This window comes from Bufo gargarizans, chromosome 4 (assembly GCF_014858855.1).
Source record: "Bufo gargarizans isolate SCDJY-AF-19 chromosome 4, ASM1485885v1, whole genome shotgun sequence".
Classification (NCBI taxonomy): Eukaryota; Metazoa; Chordata; class Amphibia; order Anura; family Bufonidae; genus Bufo; species Bufo gargarizans.
This window is the reverse complement of record NC_058083.1, coordinates 498,627,557-498,647,023: the sequence shown is the minus strand read 5'-3', so window position 1 is coordinate 498,647,023 and position 19,467 is coordinate 498,627,557. Positions and strand designations below refer to the sequence as shown.

At 44.8% G+C, this 19,467-nt stretch overlaps 1 protein-coding gene across 1 annotated transcript in view; it reads right to left on the bottom strand.

The window, feature by feature from the left end:
- Positions 1-837: 837 nt before the first annotated feature.
- THADA (THADA armadillo repeat containing) overlaps positions 838-19,467 on the bottom strand; it is a 579,731-nt gene continuing 561,101 nt past the window's right edge. Inside the window, exons 37-38 of the mRNA XM_044289288.1 lie at positions 3,913-4,076; positions 838-1,305 (exon numbers count right to left, since the gene is read on the bottom strand). Of these exons, the coding sequence (XP_044145223.1) occupies positions 997-1,305; positions 3,913-4,076 (473 nt within the window). The 3' untranslated portion in view covers positions 838-996. The remainder of the gene's footprint in view (positions 1,306-3,912; positions 4,077-19,467) is intronic.

Here is a 19,467-nt window from a genome sequence, read left to right as displayed (position 1 = left end):
GGCAGTCCCATAGAAATGAATGGAGAGCAACTGTGCATTCTGGAGATAGGACCTCTTCAAGCCCCACCTATCTGACATTGATGGCATATCCTAGCAATATGCCACCAATGTCTCCAGATGAGACAACCCTTTTAAGATCTAGAAAAATCACAACAAGGAAAATGACCTTCAAAATGTCTGGGAAAACACAAGAGGAGAGTCCTCCCTGACACTCACTACTCTTCTTTCCGTAACACTAAGCTTGCATGGTATGTATGTATGTTCAGGACATCTGACTGACCACAGGTGTCTGACACCTGGCAGTACAGAATGTACAGAACTACTTTCTCCCTAGTGTAACTCTAGCAGGGGGAACTCACCATACGTATGTCTTCATGCACGTTCACATGAACTTAGCGGAGACACAGAGAGATGTATGGTCATCAAAGCATATTTCTGGCATGGACTTGTTCGAGCTGTGTCTAATTTGGGACCCTATTAAGGCGTACAATGCATGGCTAGCCAGGATTCTGTTGAGTTTTGTAAGAAATTTGCTGGAACGGAACAGAGGGGCCGAATTCCAAGTTCTAGTTTGCTCTATTTGCGTAAATATCCTCCTACAATTTACAATCATTCTATTAGATGGGGAGGTAAATCTTTTGCATCTGCTTCTCAACATCCTGTTTTTCACTATGATCTTTTCAAGGAACAAACTGTTGCAACTCGTATTTCATGCTCTACTCATGGCTCCTACTCAGTGGTTGATAATCCTCTCAAACACATGTAGAGCTCTAGATATATTGTTGCTGCAGCAGTAAACAGGCCACATCTAAAATGTCACACATCTCGAGAATGACGTATAATGAAAGCTGAACTATTTTATTTGCATAACTTTGGTTAAAATACATGGTGACTCTGAGCCATCAAAACAAATTTGAGAAATGTCTTTTAAAAAGTCAAAGCCGTACTTGACCGTCAGCCAGTACATTAAAAATCTTGTCCAACTTATGATCGAGTCTACTTTTTAATAATAAGTTCCAGAATCTGAATACATCTCTCAGTCCTTTCTTTATGAATCAGTAATCTGGTGTATTCAGAAGTCTTCAGGAACTCGGGAGTGGGTGGTAGACCATGGAAACTGTGCTGGACTTTGCCTGATCGTTCATATACTGCCTGGGAAATTTGAAGTAGGTTTGTATCCTGGGTTTGTAGACAGAGGGGATCTGAGGCTATGAGGTCCTTGAGATGTTTAGAAAGTAGCCTAACGTATACAAGCCTCTCAGCCCAAAAGTTGGCTTCACCTTTCTCGAAGAGATCATCTTCAGTCTGCAAACACATAGAAGAACATTTGGTTAGTGGTGTGATCTAGGCTTAAAGTCTTTAGGATAATATAAAGCCATGTTCAGGGAAGAACATTATAACTTATCGCCAGTCACAATGTTCTGCAAAAGCCCTGGTGTCCTCACAGACGTTTGCAATGTGGAGGCAAGCCTGGAGGACAGGAGCCCACCTGTAGACATTCCTGGAAGAGCTAACTGTCATCGGAGTGTACTTCCTATTACATGTGTGTTAGACAGGTTTATTTATCTAGGGATGATATACTGTACCTAAGGACAGGTCCAGACTAAACCTTTTTTATTTTTATTTGCACAAGCAGTTACATATAAACCGCACAGGCAAACTATTTTTGCACTGAGGTAACTTTATTCAGAGGACAAAATGGAAATGGGCTTTCGGTTTTATGTACTTATTTTAGTTTTTTAAATAGAAAACGGTAGACTGAAGCTTGAGAGACATTTTACCTAGAATACAAAGTGCATTCGACAATTGCAGTGATATACAGTCCACGCTCTAAGTTATTGCTAATGAAAGTGGCTGCTAAGTCCTAATGAACTGAACCAATAAACCTCACATTTATTGAAATCGATCAGCCATTTGTGCATTATGGCTCTCCACTAAGGGTACTAAAGGTAGGCAAGGAAGTGTGTTTCATAGCTCTCCAGAAAGGGTACTAATGGTAGGCAAGAAAGCTTGTGTCTAGAGCAACATCTGCAGGTACTGTATTTTGGGCATTATGGCTCTCCACTAAGGGTACTAAAAGGTAGGCAAGGAAGCACGTTTCGTGGCTCTCCAGTAAGCGTACTAAAAGTAGGCAATAAAAGCTTGTGTCTAGGGCAACATCTGCAGGGGGTATTTTTATTTATTTATGTTTCCTGCAATTACAAACCCAGAGATCTGTAAGTGCAGGTCACATCTATGGATGAGTCAACTCAGATTACCCTTTTCAAGCCGCAGGGACCCAGGTTCAGTTATTTTACCATTATGTGCCCCTTTAATGTCCTTATTGAACCCAACCCAATTGGGTTGTGTAAAAGAGGCTTAACTCTTTTACACGACCCAATGTTTGGGCCAGTTATTGGAAACCAGCGTTCCAAGGAAATCTCATTCCCGATAACGGTCCCATATAATCTTAATCCATCACCAAAAGAGCAAAACACTCATTTGTCCGCTGGTTGCATCCTTAATTCAGAATGAAAGATGTCCGATTATCAGCAGCACATTGCCCCTATAGAATCAGTGATGGGCTACCAATCACCAATACAACCGAATGGAGAGAAACAATTGCAGAAGCAATTGTTCCTCCCCGACATACTCTGTATCAGCTAGAGCAGTGTTCTGCAACTCCAGTCCTCAGGGCCCACCTTCCAGCCATGACGTGAGAATATCCCACCTGTGGTAAGTCCTGATGCACTGACACTAATTATATCACCTGCTCAATACTAAGGAAATCCTGAAAACATGACCGGCAGGTGGGCCCTGAGGACCGGACTTGAAGATCACTGAGCTAGTGCAATAGGCTGATGCAGACAAGTGCAGATTGACAAGTTTATCATTGAGCGATGCTTGTCCTGTCCGAAGATTGGTGTGATACAGACGTCATCCTAGATAACATTGTAAATAACATTAAACATCAGAAAATAGGATATCCAAATCTGAAACCGAATGCCAACACTTAAACATTTTCTTTATCTAAATATGTCCACCACGCTGTGCTAAATAATATTTGCATTTATCTATACAGTGGCCAGTTTCATATGTCTACACAGTTCTATTATAAGATTTCAGCTGCCTGCAGCCACCACTAGAGGGAGCTCAGGCGCTGACTTCATACTGTATAATAAAATAGCAAAAATAACGCTCCACCTAGTGGTGGCTGCAGAATGGCAGCATTCTACTGCTCTCTGTCTCCACTGGAGAATAGCTCATTGATTAGACATACAGGTGTATACATACATATGGTCTCCCTATCCAGAACAGTCTACAAAAATGTCAGCCTTCCTTTTTGTGTTTCTGTAGCTTTGAAATGTGCAATTGTGGCTCCATGAAATGTTTATTTTACCGAATCAGAATGATTTGTGCATATTAATCTAATTACTATTAATTAAAAGCTACTCAGAGCCCCTGTCATAGGAGGGTGATATTTTCCTTGGCAGCTTCCTCGCTCTGTAAGTAAATGTTTGGAGATTAAATAACTATAAAGCTTTTCCTGTTTCGGCAGACATTGCAGTAATGCACAATAATCATTACAGCTCTTAAAACACCTATACTGTTTATGTTCCTTTTTTGCTCATTTGCTTTCACTTTGTCACAATTTAAGTCCTGTGAGCCCCCTTGGCACAGAGGCAATCCACAGCCTAATGATTATGTACCCGCCTTCATGCCTTGCCATATCCTCTTGTAAAATGACTGCGTTGGTATGCACAACACCTGTGCGTCTAATTGGTAATATGAAGAACACAACATTTGTGTCTCGTGGGTTACGTCAGGCCGGGTACAGACTGTCCAAGATAATTGTTCTCTGTGGCTTTTCACACCTCCAGCTTGGTCTTTTATGTAATTCTATGGACATCGGTCAGTCTAATTACTAATTACCATTTTCGTGGTTTCTGGACTGCTGAGATCATCTTCTCCTAGCAGCCATTCTAAGAGGACGGTGACACCATGTGCGATGTGATTCCACTGCTGCAGAAGCTCACACATGATCCCAAATGTCAGATCCAAAGCCATGGGAGGATTGACGGTGCAGTACTGAAACCCTGGAAAGAGGAGAGAGAAGAATTAGGAAAACATTGCAAAAATGATTATTCCTGCAGTATCCATGGCTCTGCAGCTTGATTTAATAACTTTTCCAGGACTCAAATATGGATGACCCATCAGGTCATACGTTTCTAATTGGTGGGGGATTTGACTCCCGGCATGACAACCAACTGCTTGCATGAGCGCTGCTGCCTCTTCCTAGGCCTGTGACGTCACATATATGGGTCACATGGCCTTTCTGCAGCTCAGTCCCATTGCAATACCATGCACAGCCGCTCTACAATGCTTTGTATGCTGTGTAGAGGCTGCACATTTTACCTGAGCATCAAGGTCCCTTCAGCCAGCTGATCAGCAAGGGTGCCAGAAGTCGGACCCCCACCAATCTGATAGTGATGACCCATCCTGAAGATAGTTCATCGCTATTTGAGTCCTGGTCAATCACTTTAAGATTGCAAGTGGTTTATTTTCAACGGTGGAATTAGATGCTCTTCTACATCACCTGTCAGCAGAGGCTCAAGTGACCTTTAGGTCTCACGGCTGTTTGTTGTTGGGTTACGTACAAATCTGACCCCAAAAAAGCGGCATACTCCATTACATGTTGTATGTATGGAGTTATTCTCCCATAGAAGTACTGCCCCAGTGGATTTTGGCATGACCTGCACGGTAGTACACGCCGTATGCATGTTGCCTAAAACAGCTAGAATAGTGTCCCAGGTGTATGCCCAGTGGACCAATGTCTACCTCCAGACAAATGTAAAACATCACCTCCATGGCCAGCGGGCCCAGACATCGGCCAGCTAGTAAAGTGCTAAGATCTTGACACTAAAGGAAAATAAACTATGCCATTAGTTTAACAACTTGCATTGGCCACTGGTGGCACCATTTTCATGCCAATGGTACTTTGCAAAAGCATTCAAACCCTGCCAGGGGAAAAATGCGGGATCTACACATGCAAAGCGGATAGAGACCTATCCACATAAAGTCTAAGCTAAATACAGACCTATGTTATATAATAGCTATGCAACCAGTCATTTTCATAATGGCAACTGATTTGGTTTCGATGTTCTTACAAAAAAAAAGTTAAAAAAAAAGTTCAAATGGATATAAAAAAAATTCATAGATGCCAAAAGGTTAATAAAGGAGCAAACAATACACCGTGCCAGCAGCCTACTGAAGCCAACAGATTCCTCAGATTGTTCACATTCAGGGCATCGTATATCCTATAAGAATACGGGCCGATTATCCCTTTAATGCCTGCTGTGGTTTGGCAGTGGTATCCCACCTGTTGTCAGGGCATTTACCAGAGCGGTAGGAGACACCCTCTCAGATGCTGGCAGACCTGCTGGACTAGGCTGCTCACGAGGCCACAGGTAATTAATATTCCCCCCCCGAATGTTTATCCTACGGAATGAGGAAAGGGAGAATGTGGTAGCCGATACTGAGATCTACACACCATCAATCACACCATTATGTGGCAGGTGTATAAATAGTGAGGGAGCGCCACCACACTCAATGGTCTAGACACATTACCTGTGTGCAGGGGTGGCTATACTACTACTTCTACGCTCCCTAGTTCTTTTACTTAGATTTTTTTTTTCCTGCACAAAGAGCTCTAATCTATGGAGTGGTCAGTAAATACAGACGGCAAAATATCACGAGGTAGTCTGCAATGTTTTTTTTAAAGGCGTTGTCCATTTCTGACAAACCCATTTTGTTGGAAGGCTCCCTAAAGATAAGCTGCTCACAAAGCGATCTGCTGCTAGAACCTTTAAACTGTACAGCAGTGGTCTCCAACATGTGCTTTCCAGGGGTTGCAAAACTACAACTCCCAGCGTGGTCTGAAAGACTTTGGCAACAACCCAGCAGCAAGTGTTCAGTGCTCCTATATAGCCCCCACAGGGCAGAAGAAGCAGTACATAATGCCTGTGTAATGTGGGAATGTGTTGGGTCCTCCAAAAGGTGAGAGATGTTCTTTGAAGCCAATCAACTCCTGAGGCTAACACTACATTCACAGCCCGACCACCTCTTCAGTGTATGGAGGTGGTCGGGCTGTGAAAATGGAAAAAAAATAGGACATGTCCTATTTTTTTGACGTCTGTTAAATAAACAGCCTTGTGAAAAGAACTAGAGTTGAGCGACCCTGCCTTGTGGCAGATTCGAGTTTGGGGTTTCAGTGAATTACGTAATGGATTCCATTCTCACGGAATCCATGACATAATTCAATGCCGGAATGCCTTTAGAGGCTTTCCGTTTTTTGCATGTCGTCATAATACAAGTGTATGGCCAGCAGAACGGAACCTTACACCATACACCTATTATTATGCGGCATGCCGACATTGAATTACCTGATGGATTTCGTGAGAACGGAATCCATTACGTAATTCACTTAAAGGGTTTCTGTCATCAGAAAAATCGTTATGTATCTGGCGATGTGCTAATGTCAGAAGAACATAACAGTATGACTTATATCTCCCTGAAGCCGCTGTTCCCTCAAAATAAAGACTTTTATAATATGCTAATGAGCCTCTAGGTGCTAGTGGGGCGTTGCTGCAGCTCCTAGAGGCTCCGTCCTCTCACCCTTTGGCACGCCCATGTCCAGTTGATTGACATCCTAGTTCTCCTTTGTGACCGTAAAATCCCGCGCCTGCACCGTCCAGTTTAGTATTCGGCGTAGTGAGTGAAGGACGCTCTCCTGCTGCCAGCTTCACCCGCACTGCTCACTGAGGGCAGCATAAAATGGTGACAGAAATGCTGATTTCAGCGTTGTGTCACTCATGAGCTAAAGGTGAGTGGTTGCCGAGAACCAGCATCATAATCATTGCAGCCCAGGCCTTGAAAAGAGTCACATCTAGCTGAGAAGAGTCCTGGTTAAACATAATCTCCTGCTCTCCTGACCACCTGCTGATGATTGGCAGTTCTCTCCTAGAGAGAAAGGGAGAAAACTAGGTAGGAGACTGTCAGCCATCAGCAGGTGGGCAGGAGAGCGGGAATTCATGACTAACCAGGACTCTTCTCAGGTGGCCAGGACTCTTCTCCAGGCCCAGTCTGCAAGGATTGTGATGTTGGTTCTCGGCAACCACTTACTTTTAACTTATAAATGACAGACCGCTGAAATTAACTCACCTGTCTCTACTTTATTCTACTTTAGTCAAACAGCCCATCCAAATGTATTTTATGGACTAGCAATTTGGAACAGAGTCTCGCTCACCTCTACAGACCGCCAATTATGTCAACCACCACCAAGTATTCATAGAAACATAGAATGTGTTGGCAGATAACAACCATTTGGCCCATCTAATCCCATCAGCATGGTTACATCACTGTGGTCCTCACATTTCCACCTATAGCTCCACTTTTCTCATGTGAGAGTATGACTTGCAGTTAAAACCAGTGTCACCACCCACAAAACTATAAGAGGTGGCATAGCGGACCGGTAAACCTAAATTAAAAGGAGATTACTTAAAGGGTTTGTCTCACTTCAGCAAATGGCATTTATCATGTACAGAAAGTTCATACAAGGCACTTACTAATGTATTGTGATTCCACATATTGCCTCCTTTGATGGCTGGATTCATTTTCCCATCACATTTGGAACCATGGAACTACTTGTTCCATGGTTTCGACCACCCTCCAATCCAGCAGTGGTGGTCATGCTTTTCCACCATAGTAAAAAGCGCTGGATACAAGGTGGCAAGGACGGGAGCTGCTCTGCACGCGTGCCTATGTTCACTCCCACGTTTCCAGCCACCAGAGAGGCCGTCAATTTTTTCATTAGTCTTCAAGCAAGACCACCGGTGCTGGATTGTAGGGTGGTTGTAACCCCTGGGTACGAGCAGTGTATAATGTGATGGAAAAATTAATCCAGCCAGCAAAGGAGGCAATATGGACAATCAGAATACATTAGTAAGTGCCTTGTATTAATGTTCTCTACATGATAAATGCCATTTGCTGGAGTGCGACAACCCCTTTAAAGATACATTTATTGCAGATAAAATATGACCCGTTTCTAGTCCATCAGAGCTACGGAAACTTCGATATAGTAATATGTCAGTGTTATTGCTGGCTCTTTTACATACGGCACCTCATACTTTTAATTGAGCACCAACCAGGATGTTTCTCATTTGCCCCTGGCTAGCTGTTCTGGTAGCGTGCAGGACCTAGGACTAAAATAAATCAGATCACACTTTATTAACCTGTCACTTACCATCAACCACTCGTAAAGTCCCCCTCCCCCACCAATTTGCGGCCGGATACTATTATAGGAGTTTAGCTCTGCTTAATGCAGCAATGATTCATATTGTTCGCGTTTGTTTACCTGATTGTGCTGCCTAAACCTCCGAGGCTTGTTTACCCCGTATCCTTCGTGCCTACATTCCTGGCTTATGGGGAACTGATTAGCATTTGACTGGAAGCCAGTGTAGGAAGTAGGAGAGTGATGCTTACTTATGCAAGACTACTACATTAACTCTAATGACTAGGAACAAAACAACCACGGCAAAAGCGGATGGTCAAGGACGAGGACGGGCGAGCTCTAAAATGAGCTAAAATCACTTCAATGGAGCAAATTCGACATTGCTGCTGCATTGCGTCATTACAATTCTCAAGCAGAGTCTTGGCTAAATATGGACCCGAGCGAGAATCGCCACATGCGGAAGACTGGATCATTTCACAATCCCGGCTCTTGCTACGTCCCGCTATTACAAACAAACCAGTCAGGCAGTCATTAGTGATGTGCTTTCTATTCCTGCTGTAAACAGTTCTAGCAGCAAACACAAAAACATTCGCTCTGATATACGATCCCCCGCCCCAATCACATTGTGTAAATAGATGCTGATGGAACGCAGGACACGGCCTGAAACGGGAACAGCACTGCTCGGAGCTCAAGCCGGGATCCAAACCAAATGCATGCATGAGGTGGATGTGTGGGCTACCGGCTGGTTTCTGTGTGTTAGTAAAAAGGGTTTCGGTTTGAAACTATAAGGGTTTATTTTCTGGCCCGGTTAGAGCCCCTTATCAGTTTACAGTAAATATATATATATATATATATATATATGAAAGTAAATATATATATATATTAATGCACAACATTATTTTAAATATATCAATGCAAAAAACACCACTCTTCGGTGTAATTTTCAACTTTTTTTTTAACTTTTATTAGTATCTGGAGGACTTTTCTCTTTCCTTTCTGTGGGTGGGCAGCAGCTCATCAAGCCCCAGGAGTCCATTGCAGTCAGCTCTTTTTAACCTCTTCCTCCCCTCACACAGAGCACCAGAAAGAAACCGCTTTATGGTATACAGTGCGATTTCCTTCTCCACTGTCTAGAGAGAAATATAGCCAACACTACCAAAAACATCTGCCCCCCCAACCTCCATATGCATTGCTATAGATTTTTTAAAAATAAGATTGCATAAAACTTTTATTTAAAAGATCTTTCTACTTCTATAGTGCATGCTTCAGGCACCACCTACCACAGGACATCATGTACTTATCCTAAAGGGTTTGGACAGTTTGCTATATTGATGACCTATCCTCAGGATAGGTCTTTAATATCAGATTGGCGGGGGGTCCGACTCCCTGCATCCCCGCCGATCAGGTGTTTCAAGCGCCGCATTCTCGGCAGTGTTTACCTGGTCATCATCAACATTGCAGCAGCCAGCAGTGGAATTACAGCTTCTCCGTGCCCAATATAGGAAATTGGCGAACCGCTTTAACCCACAACTGTATCATTTTGCAGAACCAAAGCACTGAAAGAAACATTTGGGCAAAACTCAATCTATGTTTTACCCAGATTTGGGACATCCTCCCACTTCCTATAGTAAGCAAAGCATAAAATCAAAAGGCGAGATCCCCAATCTGGTATTTCGGAGGCCAACAAATTTGCAGAACTGACCCAGAAGTGGATTTTTTTGAGTGGCACTTCTATGGCAGGTGGTATGGGAAGCCAAGAATTGGGGCCAAAAATAAGAGAACTAGAAAATGTAGGAGTTCTGCCAAGAATTCTCTTTTAAATGACCACAATTTCTACTAGATCTGTACCTGAAGAAAAAAATTGCCAAATTTATACTTGTTTGAAACAAGATTAAGAAAACAATCCACCCCTACAATTCCACAGGAGGGAACAGAACATAAAATTCCAAAGATATGAAGTTCTGTCAATACATTCACCCTCATCCGCGTGCAGCGTCGGTAATACAGTATATAGTGGAATTTTAGCGATACTTTTCTTCCTGCGCAATCTCCCTCGAGTGTGATATTTATTTTCTTGAGGAACATAGTGTGGTTTTATCCAGCAACTCTGATACGGAACACGGGCAGCGTTGGCCGCTTTACTTGCTTCTACTTGCTGAAATTCTCTCCTTGTCTTTTATAGATTTCTAAGAAAAGAAGAGTGATACAGTGTGATTTCAAAGAATGCTTCGCGAGAATCTTGCTTCCTCTATGAAAACTGGATTGTATTTTGGATCAACACGTCTTCCTTAGTTACAACAAACCTGCCAGTAAAGTCTCATCTCACAACGCCGCGTCTAGTGCACCATGTACGGCACTATCATTTTCTCTGCCTCGCCATAAAACTCATTTTGTTTGCTCGCGTTTCATTAGTAAGAGATGATGAAGTACCTTGTGCTGAGTAAAAACTTACTGTGTCGTAAATTTTGGGAGATCTGTAATTCGTAATGTGTGAAGATCAGACGTTTTATCTAGATATACTTAGCCCAGGCTGTCCCATTAGGCTACGTTCACATCTCCGTTCAGTAAACCCTAAGTAAATGCCGGCTGGGAAAAAAAAATGTTGCATGCAACGGTTTTAGTTTGGCCGGAACCCGGCATTTATGCCGGAAAGTGGCCAGATCACTACCAGACCTCATTGCAGTCATTTGGGATCTGTAGAAGTAGATGATCCAGCAACACTGGATCCTGCAAGAGCCGGCAGGCTGTTCCGGCACAGAGCAGAGATGTGAACGAGGCCTTAGAGACAACCCCTTTCAAAAATCAGCTACTAGGGCAAATAGCTGAGGAAGCTGTGGCCAGCAAGGTAATAAAGTATTAGGCCACACTGCCGTTAGTAGTTCTGAAGGCTGTTCCGGTAGAGGGCAGCCTGCTGAAGCTCTCTGGGTACGGCACTGCCAGATGTCACCAGAATACCCACTGCTCCGTTGACTACAATGGGGTGCCGTGGAGATCCAGCTGAATCTTGGCACATCTTAGTCAGCCCCCATTATAGTCAATGGGGTTGGCAGGCATTTCGGTAACATCTGACAATGTCGAAACCAGAGAGCTCCAGCAGGCTGTTCTCTGCCGGAACTACTAATGGCAGTGTCAAAGAAGCCATACATGACGGCCAGTCAGATGAATGACCATCTTTCTAAACCAACAAAGCTTTACTTCTCAAGAACAGGGACTGTTCATACAAAATGGATTCCCGGTCTGACTTTGTGACCCTCTCTGTGATGTCCCTATAGGGCAGGGATGCTCAACCTGCAGCTGTTGAAAAACTACAACTCCCACAATGCCTTTCTGAAGGATGATACATGTAGGCTGTCAGGGAGTGATGGGAGTTGTAGTTTTGCAACAGCTGAAGGGCCGCAGGTTGAGCATGCCTGCTAAAGGGAATATGGAGTGGGGTTGTCTTTATGAAAGATCCCCTTTACGAGGGACTTCTCTTATGTAAAAGAGCCTGGATCTTTGGGCTCAGGTGTATTTACTCACATTCACCATACAAGGCTTTTTTTTTTCATTTTTTATACTGTATATTGCAGTTATATGGACACCATACATATATGTACATATATGCCTTGCTAGATTTAGATTGCTTGGGCATCACACAGGACAACTCTGTATGCATTACTCTACATCCTGCATCCAGCAAAGAGTGGTCTCCACATCCTACAGATATCTCCCGGTATGTTTCCTAAAGTAACAGCCCCAATAATTTTTTTGTTTTGATCAACAGCAGTTTGTTAGTGCTATCAAGCTGCACCCACACCTCAGGCGTTCTCCTTGGATGCATTAGTGGTATGTTCTGGCTTCAAAGTTGTGATCAAATCCAAGAGATGAGACCGGGTGCGGTACAGAAGCTTCTAGTATTCAATGTCAAGAGAGGAGACTTTCATCATGCACATTAATTACTACAGAAAAAATAGGATACACATACAAAACACCGTATGGAAACATACAGAAAAGAAATGCAGTACCACAGTGAGCTGGGGACCCCCTAAATGGTGTCTATATGCCCTAATAGGGCAAATACAAGCCTTCAAAGGGATCTGTCAGCAGTTTTTGCTTCCCTAACCAAACTAGGGACAGATACCCTTTGCAAAATGCTGGAGCTGTTCAATACACAGTGTAAGATGAAGAGTCCCGATGCTCATGAGGACCCGGCTCTCTCCAATGCGGATTTATATATTTTTTCTTAAAGAAATCAGTGGTGGGAAGAAAAGGGAACTCATGAACATCAGCTGGTGCTGTGTATTGAGCTGGGGCCGTTAGTACAAGATTTTAGGAAAATGGCTGGGTCAATTAAATTAAAGTGGTTGTGCAGGCAGTATATATTGATGATCTATCCTCATGATAGGTTATCAATATCTCATCGTTGGGCACTCCTGCCGATCAGCTGTTTGAAGAAGAGGCAGCGCCCCATGTGAGCGCTATTTCCTCTTCATTACACTGCCCGTTGTCTCGGAAGGCTCGGCAGCGCAGTGTAATTATAAGTATTCGCTCCATCCACTTGAACGGAGCGAATACTTGTAATTCAACTGCACCGTCTCTGCAAGGGAGACGACTCACGTTGTAATGAAGAGGAAGCAGCGCTCGCATGGAGAACCACTGCCTTTTTCAAACAGCTGGGGGCCGGTTGTCAGGGTACCATAAAACAAGACAACTCTTTTCAGTTTGCCTCACAATGTAGTGTAGTGACTTGTTGATCCCCATAGTGTGCACAGTGGCCCACACTTACTAAGCAGTCGCGCCCCAAAAATGTAAAAAATTATGAGTTCAAATTAGCAATTTTTCTTGGCACAGTGGCTCAGTGGTTAGCACTGGGGCCTTGCAGCGCTGGAGTTCTAGGTTCAAATACGAACAAGGACAACATCTGCATGGAGTTTGTATGTTCTCCCCGTGTTTCTGTAGGTTTCCTCCAGGTTCTCCGGTTTCCTCCCACACTCCCAGGGGACTGGGCACAACAAGTGATGATAATGCCCGTAAAGTGCTGCAAAATATGTCAGAGCTACGTATATAAGTGAGGAAAAAAAAACTAGAAAAAAAAAAACTAGAAAAAAAAAAAAACTAGAAAAAAAAAAAACTAGAAAAAAAAAAACTCTCCAACTTTGTGTCCATATAACTCATCAACGAGATTTTCGTCCATCCCAATAGTACTTTGGGTGCCCTCAAGGCTGTTCCTATCCTTCTAAGCCATGAGATGGTTAAAAAAAGAAAAAAACGTAATCTCCTCCGCCATTTATTTATATGCGTGAACTTTAGACCCCTCTATACCGCCGATCCGCAGAAAATCTCTAATTGAATTTTAATATATAGGGAACAACAACATGTTCTAATTATAATGCAACTTTTATGACAGATAGGATTTCAGCCTGCATTTCCCCTTCTCCGCAGGGGATATAGATCATATTTATTGGCCTTCTGAGAAATCTTGCGCAGTCGAGATGAACGCAGCATAAAGTGGAAGATGACAAATTTAATATATAGAACCGTACGCGGCTTATTTAGACAAGACACGATGCAATCATTTGCCATAGAGTCCATTTGCAAAAGGCCTGACAGTTTGGTGAAAAGTCGCCTGCATTCAGTAAAACATATAAATAGAAAAAAATTGAATTTTTTAAAACATGCAAAAAACGTAATAATTAACTCCAGACAATATAAGACTGTCCTTAGAGAGTACGTCAGAGGAGAAAAACTGCAGGAAGGACCTAGAGGGGACATATACATACATACATATCACAGGGCAACACGGGATCACCCCCCCCCCCCACACACACACACACACACCTCCCTTGAGAGGCCTTAATGGAAGCGTGATCCAGGACAAAGAGAGGGTGAACGAATAATTGATAGGGATCGATCTACTATAATATCTGAATAGCTCTTAAGTCATTTGCTTAATAGGGGTAATAACAAATTTGAGGAGGATAGAAGTGTAATACATATACTGCTACTGTAAATAATGATAAAAGACTGTACAAAGTATATTCCAAGTAAGTTTTTATTAATATTGCATCACGTATCTCCTACCTAATGACTGCTGTTTTGCTGTGTCCTCTATTAAAATGAATGGAACCACTAAAAGCAAGAGTTTGTATTTGGGTTGTCATATGGACTTATACTTACTCCTCTACTATAGCAATAACATACACAAGACTTAAAAGTAGTCTGTCAGCAGTTCTGATCATGCAAAACTGCTGACAGCACTAGATCGAGGCACAGGAGACAGGACAAACATACACTTTGTGGAGCGTTTATTATCAGGAGTAGTGTAAGCTTTTATTCTGGTCCTGCCCCTGTAAGTGCCAAGCTTAAGGCCTCATGCACATGAACGTATTTTGTTTCCGTGTCCGTTTTATTTTTTGCGGACCATATACGGAACCATTCATTTCAATGGGTCCGCAAAAAAAAACGGAGGGTACTCCGTGTGCATTCCGTCTCCGTATGTCGGAATTTCCGTTCCGCATTACGGACAAGGATAGGACTGTTGTATTAAGGGCCAGCTGTCACGTTCCGCAAAATATAGAATGCACACGGATGTCATCCGTATTTTTTGCGGATCCATTTTTTGCGTACTGCAAAATGCATACGGTCGTGTGCATGAGGCCTAAAAGTAGGGATGAGATGAGCGAAGTTTTAAAAAATTTGCTGCTTCACCGAACTTCGACTAGGAATTTGATTTGTTACGATTGACCTTGTAACGAATCACATTCTGATGTATGGAGTGGGTGCAATGACGGGGGAACGGTGATCACGCCGCCCCGCCGTCATTTAACCCCTTAGATGCCACGTTTAATGCTGATCGGGGCATCGGAGAGTCACATTCAGCCTATAGGTGGTTAATCAGAGGTTAAAACAAAAAAAAATATATTCACCTCATCCATTTGATCACGGAGAGGCCATCGCAGCCATCTTAATTGAAGTAAATGCGCCAATTTTCACACGCTGACATCCCCACGTTAGCCCAGGGTGACGACGTGAAAATTGGCGCCACTTCAGGAAAAATGTATTTATTATCATGAAGTGTCAAGAAATTCGTATTTGTGGTGAATCAAATTTTTCCTGAAATTTGGATTGAATTTCACTTCGTAAACTTCGACTCACTCAACACTACTTAAAGGCCAAGTACATCTTGGTGGGACAATTTTTTACGATGGCATTTTACTCATTTTGGGCTAAAAATATTTGTTTTCAATAGGTCTTTATTAAAAATATTCTGCCGTTCTGTCACAAAAGGTTAACCGTGCCGGTCATCTAATAACCCTTATCATCTCTAAATTACTAAAAGGTCATAAACACTTATTTAAGCCACATTCTTATCAGTAAGATGAGAATTGAGCAATAATGAGTGTTTATAAGGTCAGAGAGATAAGAAGCCCCTGTACAGAGAAAAGGGGTCCAAATTGTTAATAAAGAACAAATGATTTTTTTTTTTTTTAGCTCTAAATGAGTACAATGTAATAAAAAAAATTACCCCAAAAGGTATACATAGCCTTTAAAGGGGATCTATATATGTTATGGTGGCTTATAACATTATTAAAAATACATTTAAAATTTACTCACATCATTTATTCTGCAGTGTTTCTGAACGGCCGATGCGGGTCACATCACCCCTTACTTACGTCATCCACCAGGCTCCGGTGGTGACGTCTCCTGTACAGGCTTCTCCCTGCCTTAGGGAGTGGCCCGGCTCTGTACACGAAACGTCAGAGCCTTGTGTTCCTCACCAGTGCCGGCAGCGGGGCAGAAAGATTCAATGTTGTGCCCGCTCCCTCCCTGTTATCCCCTGCCTCTGCATCTGGCAGCTTCAGCAAGTTACCATTGCCCTACTCCATTGGCCATAAAAAAAAAAATTCACCCCCAGGAACATCACAAAGTAAATCATTGTCCCTCATATATACAGTTGCAAGAAAAAGTATGTGAACCCTTTGGAATGATATGGATTTCTGCACAAATTGGTCATAAAATGTGATCTGATCTTCATCTAAGTCACAACAATAGACAATCACAGTCTGCTTAAACTAATAACACACAAAGAATTAAATGTTACCATGTTTTCATTGAACACACCATGTAAACATTCACAGTGCAGGTGGAAAAAGTATGTGAACCCCTAGACTAATGACATCTCCAAGAGCTAATTGGAGTGAGGTGTCAGCCAACCGGAGTCCAATCAATGAGATGAGATTGGAGGTGTTGGTTACAGCTGCCCTATAAAAAACATCAATATATGTATACAGAGATATAGCTTAGTAAATATTATATATATATATATTTGTGGTCATGGCTACGGCCAAGAGGTATCCGAAGAACCCTAGGGAGAAAACAACAGGAACAACCTAACCCAGCTAGGCGTGTTTTAGCTGACCTGACTAAATGGCTTGTTGTGTGCCCTAAGCCATGATCGTGGGTAGGCCTATAAGTGGGCATACCCTGTGGAAATGAGAAGATAAGGGAGGGAGGGTGGGGCACCTGAAAACACACACCTGTGAGTGAGGGTGTGGCTCGTATATGAAGAGCCTCCGCCCCTCCCACAAATGCAGGCTGACTAATCAGCCTTACCAACTTGTGGTCATGGCTACGGCCAAGAGGTATCCGAAGAACCCTAGGGAGAAAACAACAGGAACAACCTAACCCAGCTAGGCGTGTTTTAGCTGACCTGACTAAATGGCTTGTTGTGTGCCCTAAGCCATGATCGTGGGTAGGCCTATAAGTGGGCAAAAACCAAGCCAAGTAGGATAGAAAAGGAATTTGAATGGCATGTACAAACTAATCCCCAAGCCAACTGCAAGGCATCCGGGATCTAGAGCGAACATTCAGGGTATGTGAGGCAAGACCAGTAGGAAACCTACAACCCATCTTGTGGATGACAAGGCCAGAGACATGATGCTCAATATTGCGGATACTGCACCGAAGCGGAATGGAGGACCGAGAATACGTTGTGAAATGGATCATAAAACCAACTGAAACTTGTAAAGTTTGGTTCTAGTGCGAGTACTGGCAATGCCCTAGCGTCAGGAGATCGTGGGACCAAAGCCTAACTGCCTAGACTATGCAGGAATGAGGGCCAAAAAGAACCATGTAGATAGGAAGAGAATCCTTGAATAGTTACCCAGACAACAGCTATCCGCGCTTTGTTCTACTGTACGCCCCTGAGAATTGTTTTAACGCTTGAGACGTGAAGACCGACCTACTATCTGAATCTTCTACCGTGAGAAAATGCTGGACCTTGTCCAAAATCCGATTCAACGTGGTTGTAGGGAGTCGGAGGTTAGTGGGGCAAGAAGCTATGAAGCCATAATATACAAGATTCTGTCTATGCCCTCCCATGAGTGAGGGAATGCAATGCAATGAAGCTACTGGCGAAAATGAATTCCTGGTCGTGGTAAAAAGGCAAAGACTTTGTGCGGGGACCTGGTTGACAAGATATGATCGACTACAATCAGAGACTGAAATGCTAGAGCGAATTGCCCTACTTGTTCTTCCTCTGGCAGGACCTGAACGAAAGCATGAACAATTAAAGAAAGACTAAATATGTGCGTAAGACATGACAATAATGCTGTAGGGCGAACCGGACCAATTTGCGGTCAAAACATAAAATGAGCGATCAACATGGATTATTAGGAAATTAGGGAAGCAGGTATGTATGCGATACATAGGGGCCAAATCAGCCTAGATGCACAGATGGACAACCAACCAGGCAATGAGCCCAGCAGGTTTGAAAACAGTCGTCGGGCCCCCGAAGCCATGGGGCCGAAGCAGGTAGTCGGGCCCCCGAAGCCATGGGGCCGAAGCAGGTAGTCGGGCCCCCGAAGCCATGGGGCCGAAACAGGTAGTCGGGCCCCCGAAGCCATGGGGCCGAAGCAGGTAGTCGGGCCCCCGAAGCCATGGGGCCGAAACAGGTAGTCGGGCCCCCGAAGCCATGGGGCCGAAGCAGGTAGTCGGGCCCCCGAAGCCATGGGGCCGAAACAGGTAGTCGGGCCCCCGAAGCCATGGGGCCGAAGCAGGTAGTCGGGCCCCCGAAGCCATGGGGCCGAAGCAGGTAGTCGGGCCCCCGAAGCCATGGGGCCGAAGCAGGTAGTCGGGCCCCCGAAGCCATGGGGCCGAAGCAGGTAGTCGGGCCCCCGAAGCCATGGGGCCGAAGCAGGTAGTCGGGCCCCCGAAGCCATGGGGCCGAAGCAGGTAGTCGGGCCCCCGAAGCCGGTAGTCGGGCCCCCAAAGCCATGGGGCCGAAGCAGGTAGTCGGGCCCCCGAAGCCATGGGGCCAAAGCAGGTAGTCGGGCCCCCGAAGCCATGGGGCCGAAGCAGGTCGTCGGGCCCCCGAAGCCATGGATCAACATGGAGCGATCAACATGGATTATTAGGAAATTAGGGAAGCAGGTATGTATGTGATACATAGGGGCCAAATCAGCCTAGATGCACAGATGGACAACCAACCAGGCAATGAGCCCAGCAGGTTTGAAAACAGTCGTCGGGCCCCCGAAGCCATGGGGCCGAGGCAGGTAGTCGGGCCCCCGAAGCCATGGGGCCGAAGCAGGTAGTCGGGCCCCCGAAGCCATGGGGCCGAAGCAGGTAGTCGGGCCCCCGAAGCCATGGGGCCAAAGCAGGTAGTCGGGCCCCCGAAGCCATGGGGCCGAAGCAGGTCGTCGGGCCCCCAAAGCCATGGATCAACATGGAGCGATCAACATGGATTATTAGGAAATTAGGGAAGCAGGTATGTGTGCGATACATAGGGGCCAAATCAGCCTAGATGCACAGATGGACAACCAACCAGGCAATCAGCCCAGCAGGTTTGAAAACAGTCGTCGGGCCCCCGAAGCCATGGGGCCGAGGCAGGTAGTCGGGCCCCCGAAGCCATGGGGCCGAAGCAGGTAGTCAGGGCCCCCGAAGCCATGGGGCCGAAGCAGGTAGTCGGGCCCCCGAAGCCATGGGGCCGAAGCAGGTAGTCGGGCCCCCGAAGCCATGGGGCCGAAGCAGTCAGTCGGGCCCCCGAAGCCATGGGGCCGAAGCAGTCGTCGGGCCCCCGAAGCCATGGGGCCGAAGCAGTCGTCGGGCCCCCGAAGCCATGGGGCCGAAGCAGTCGTCGGGCCCCCGAAGCCATGGGGCCGAAGCAGTCGTCGGGCCCCCGAAGCCATGGGGCCGAAGCAGTCGTCGGGCCCCCGAAGCCA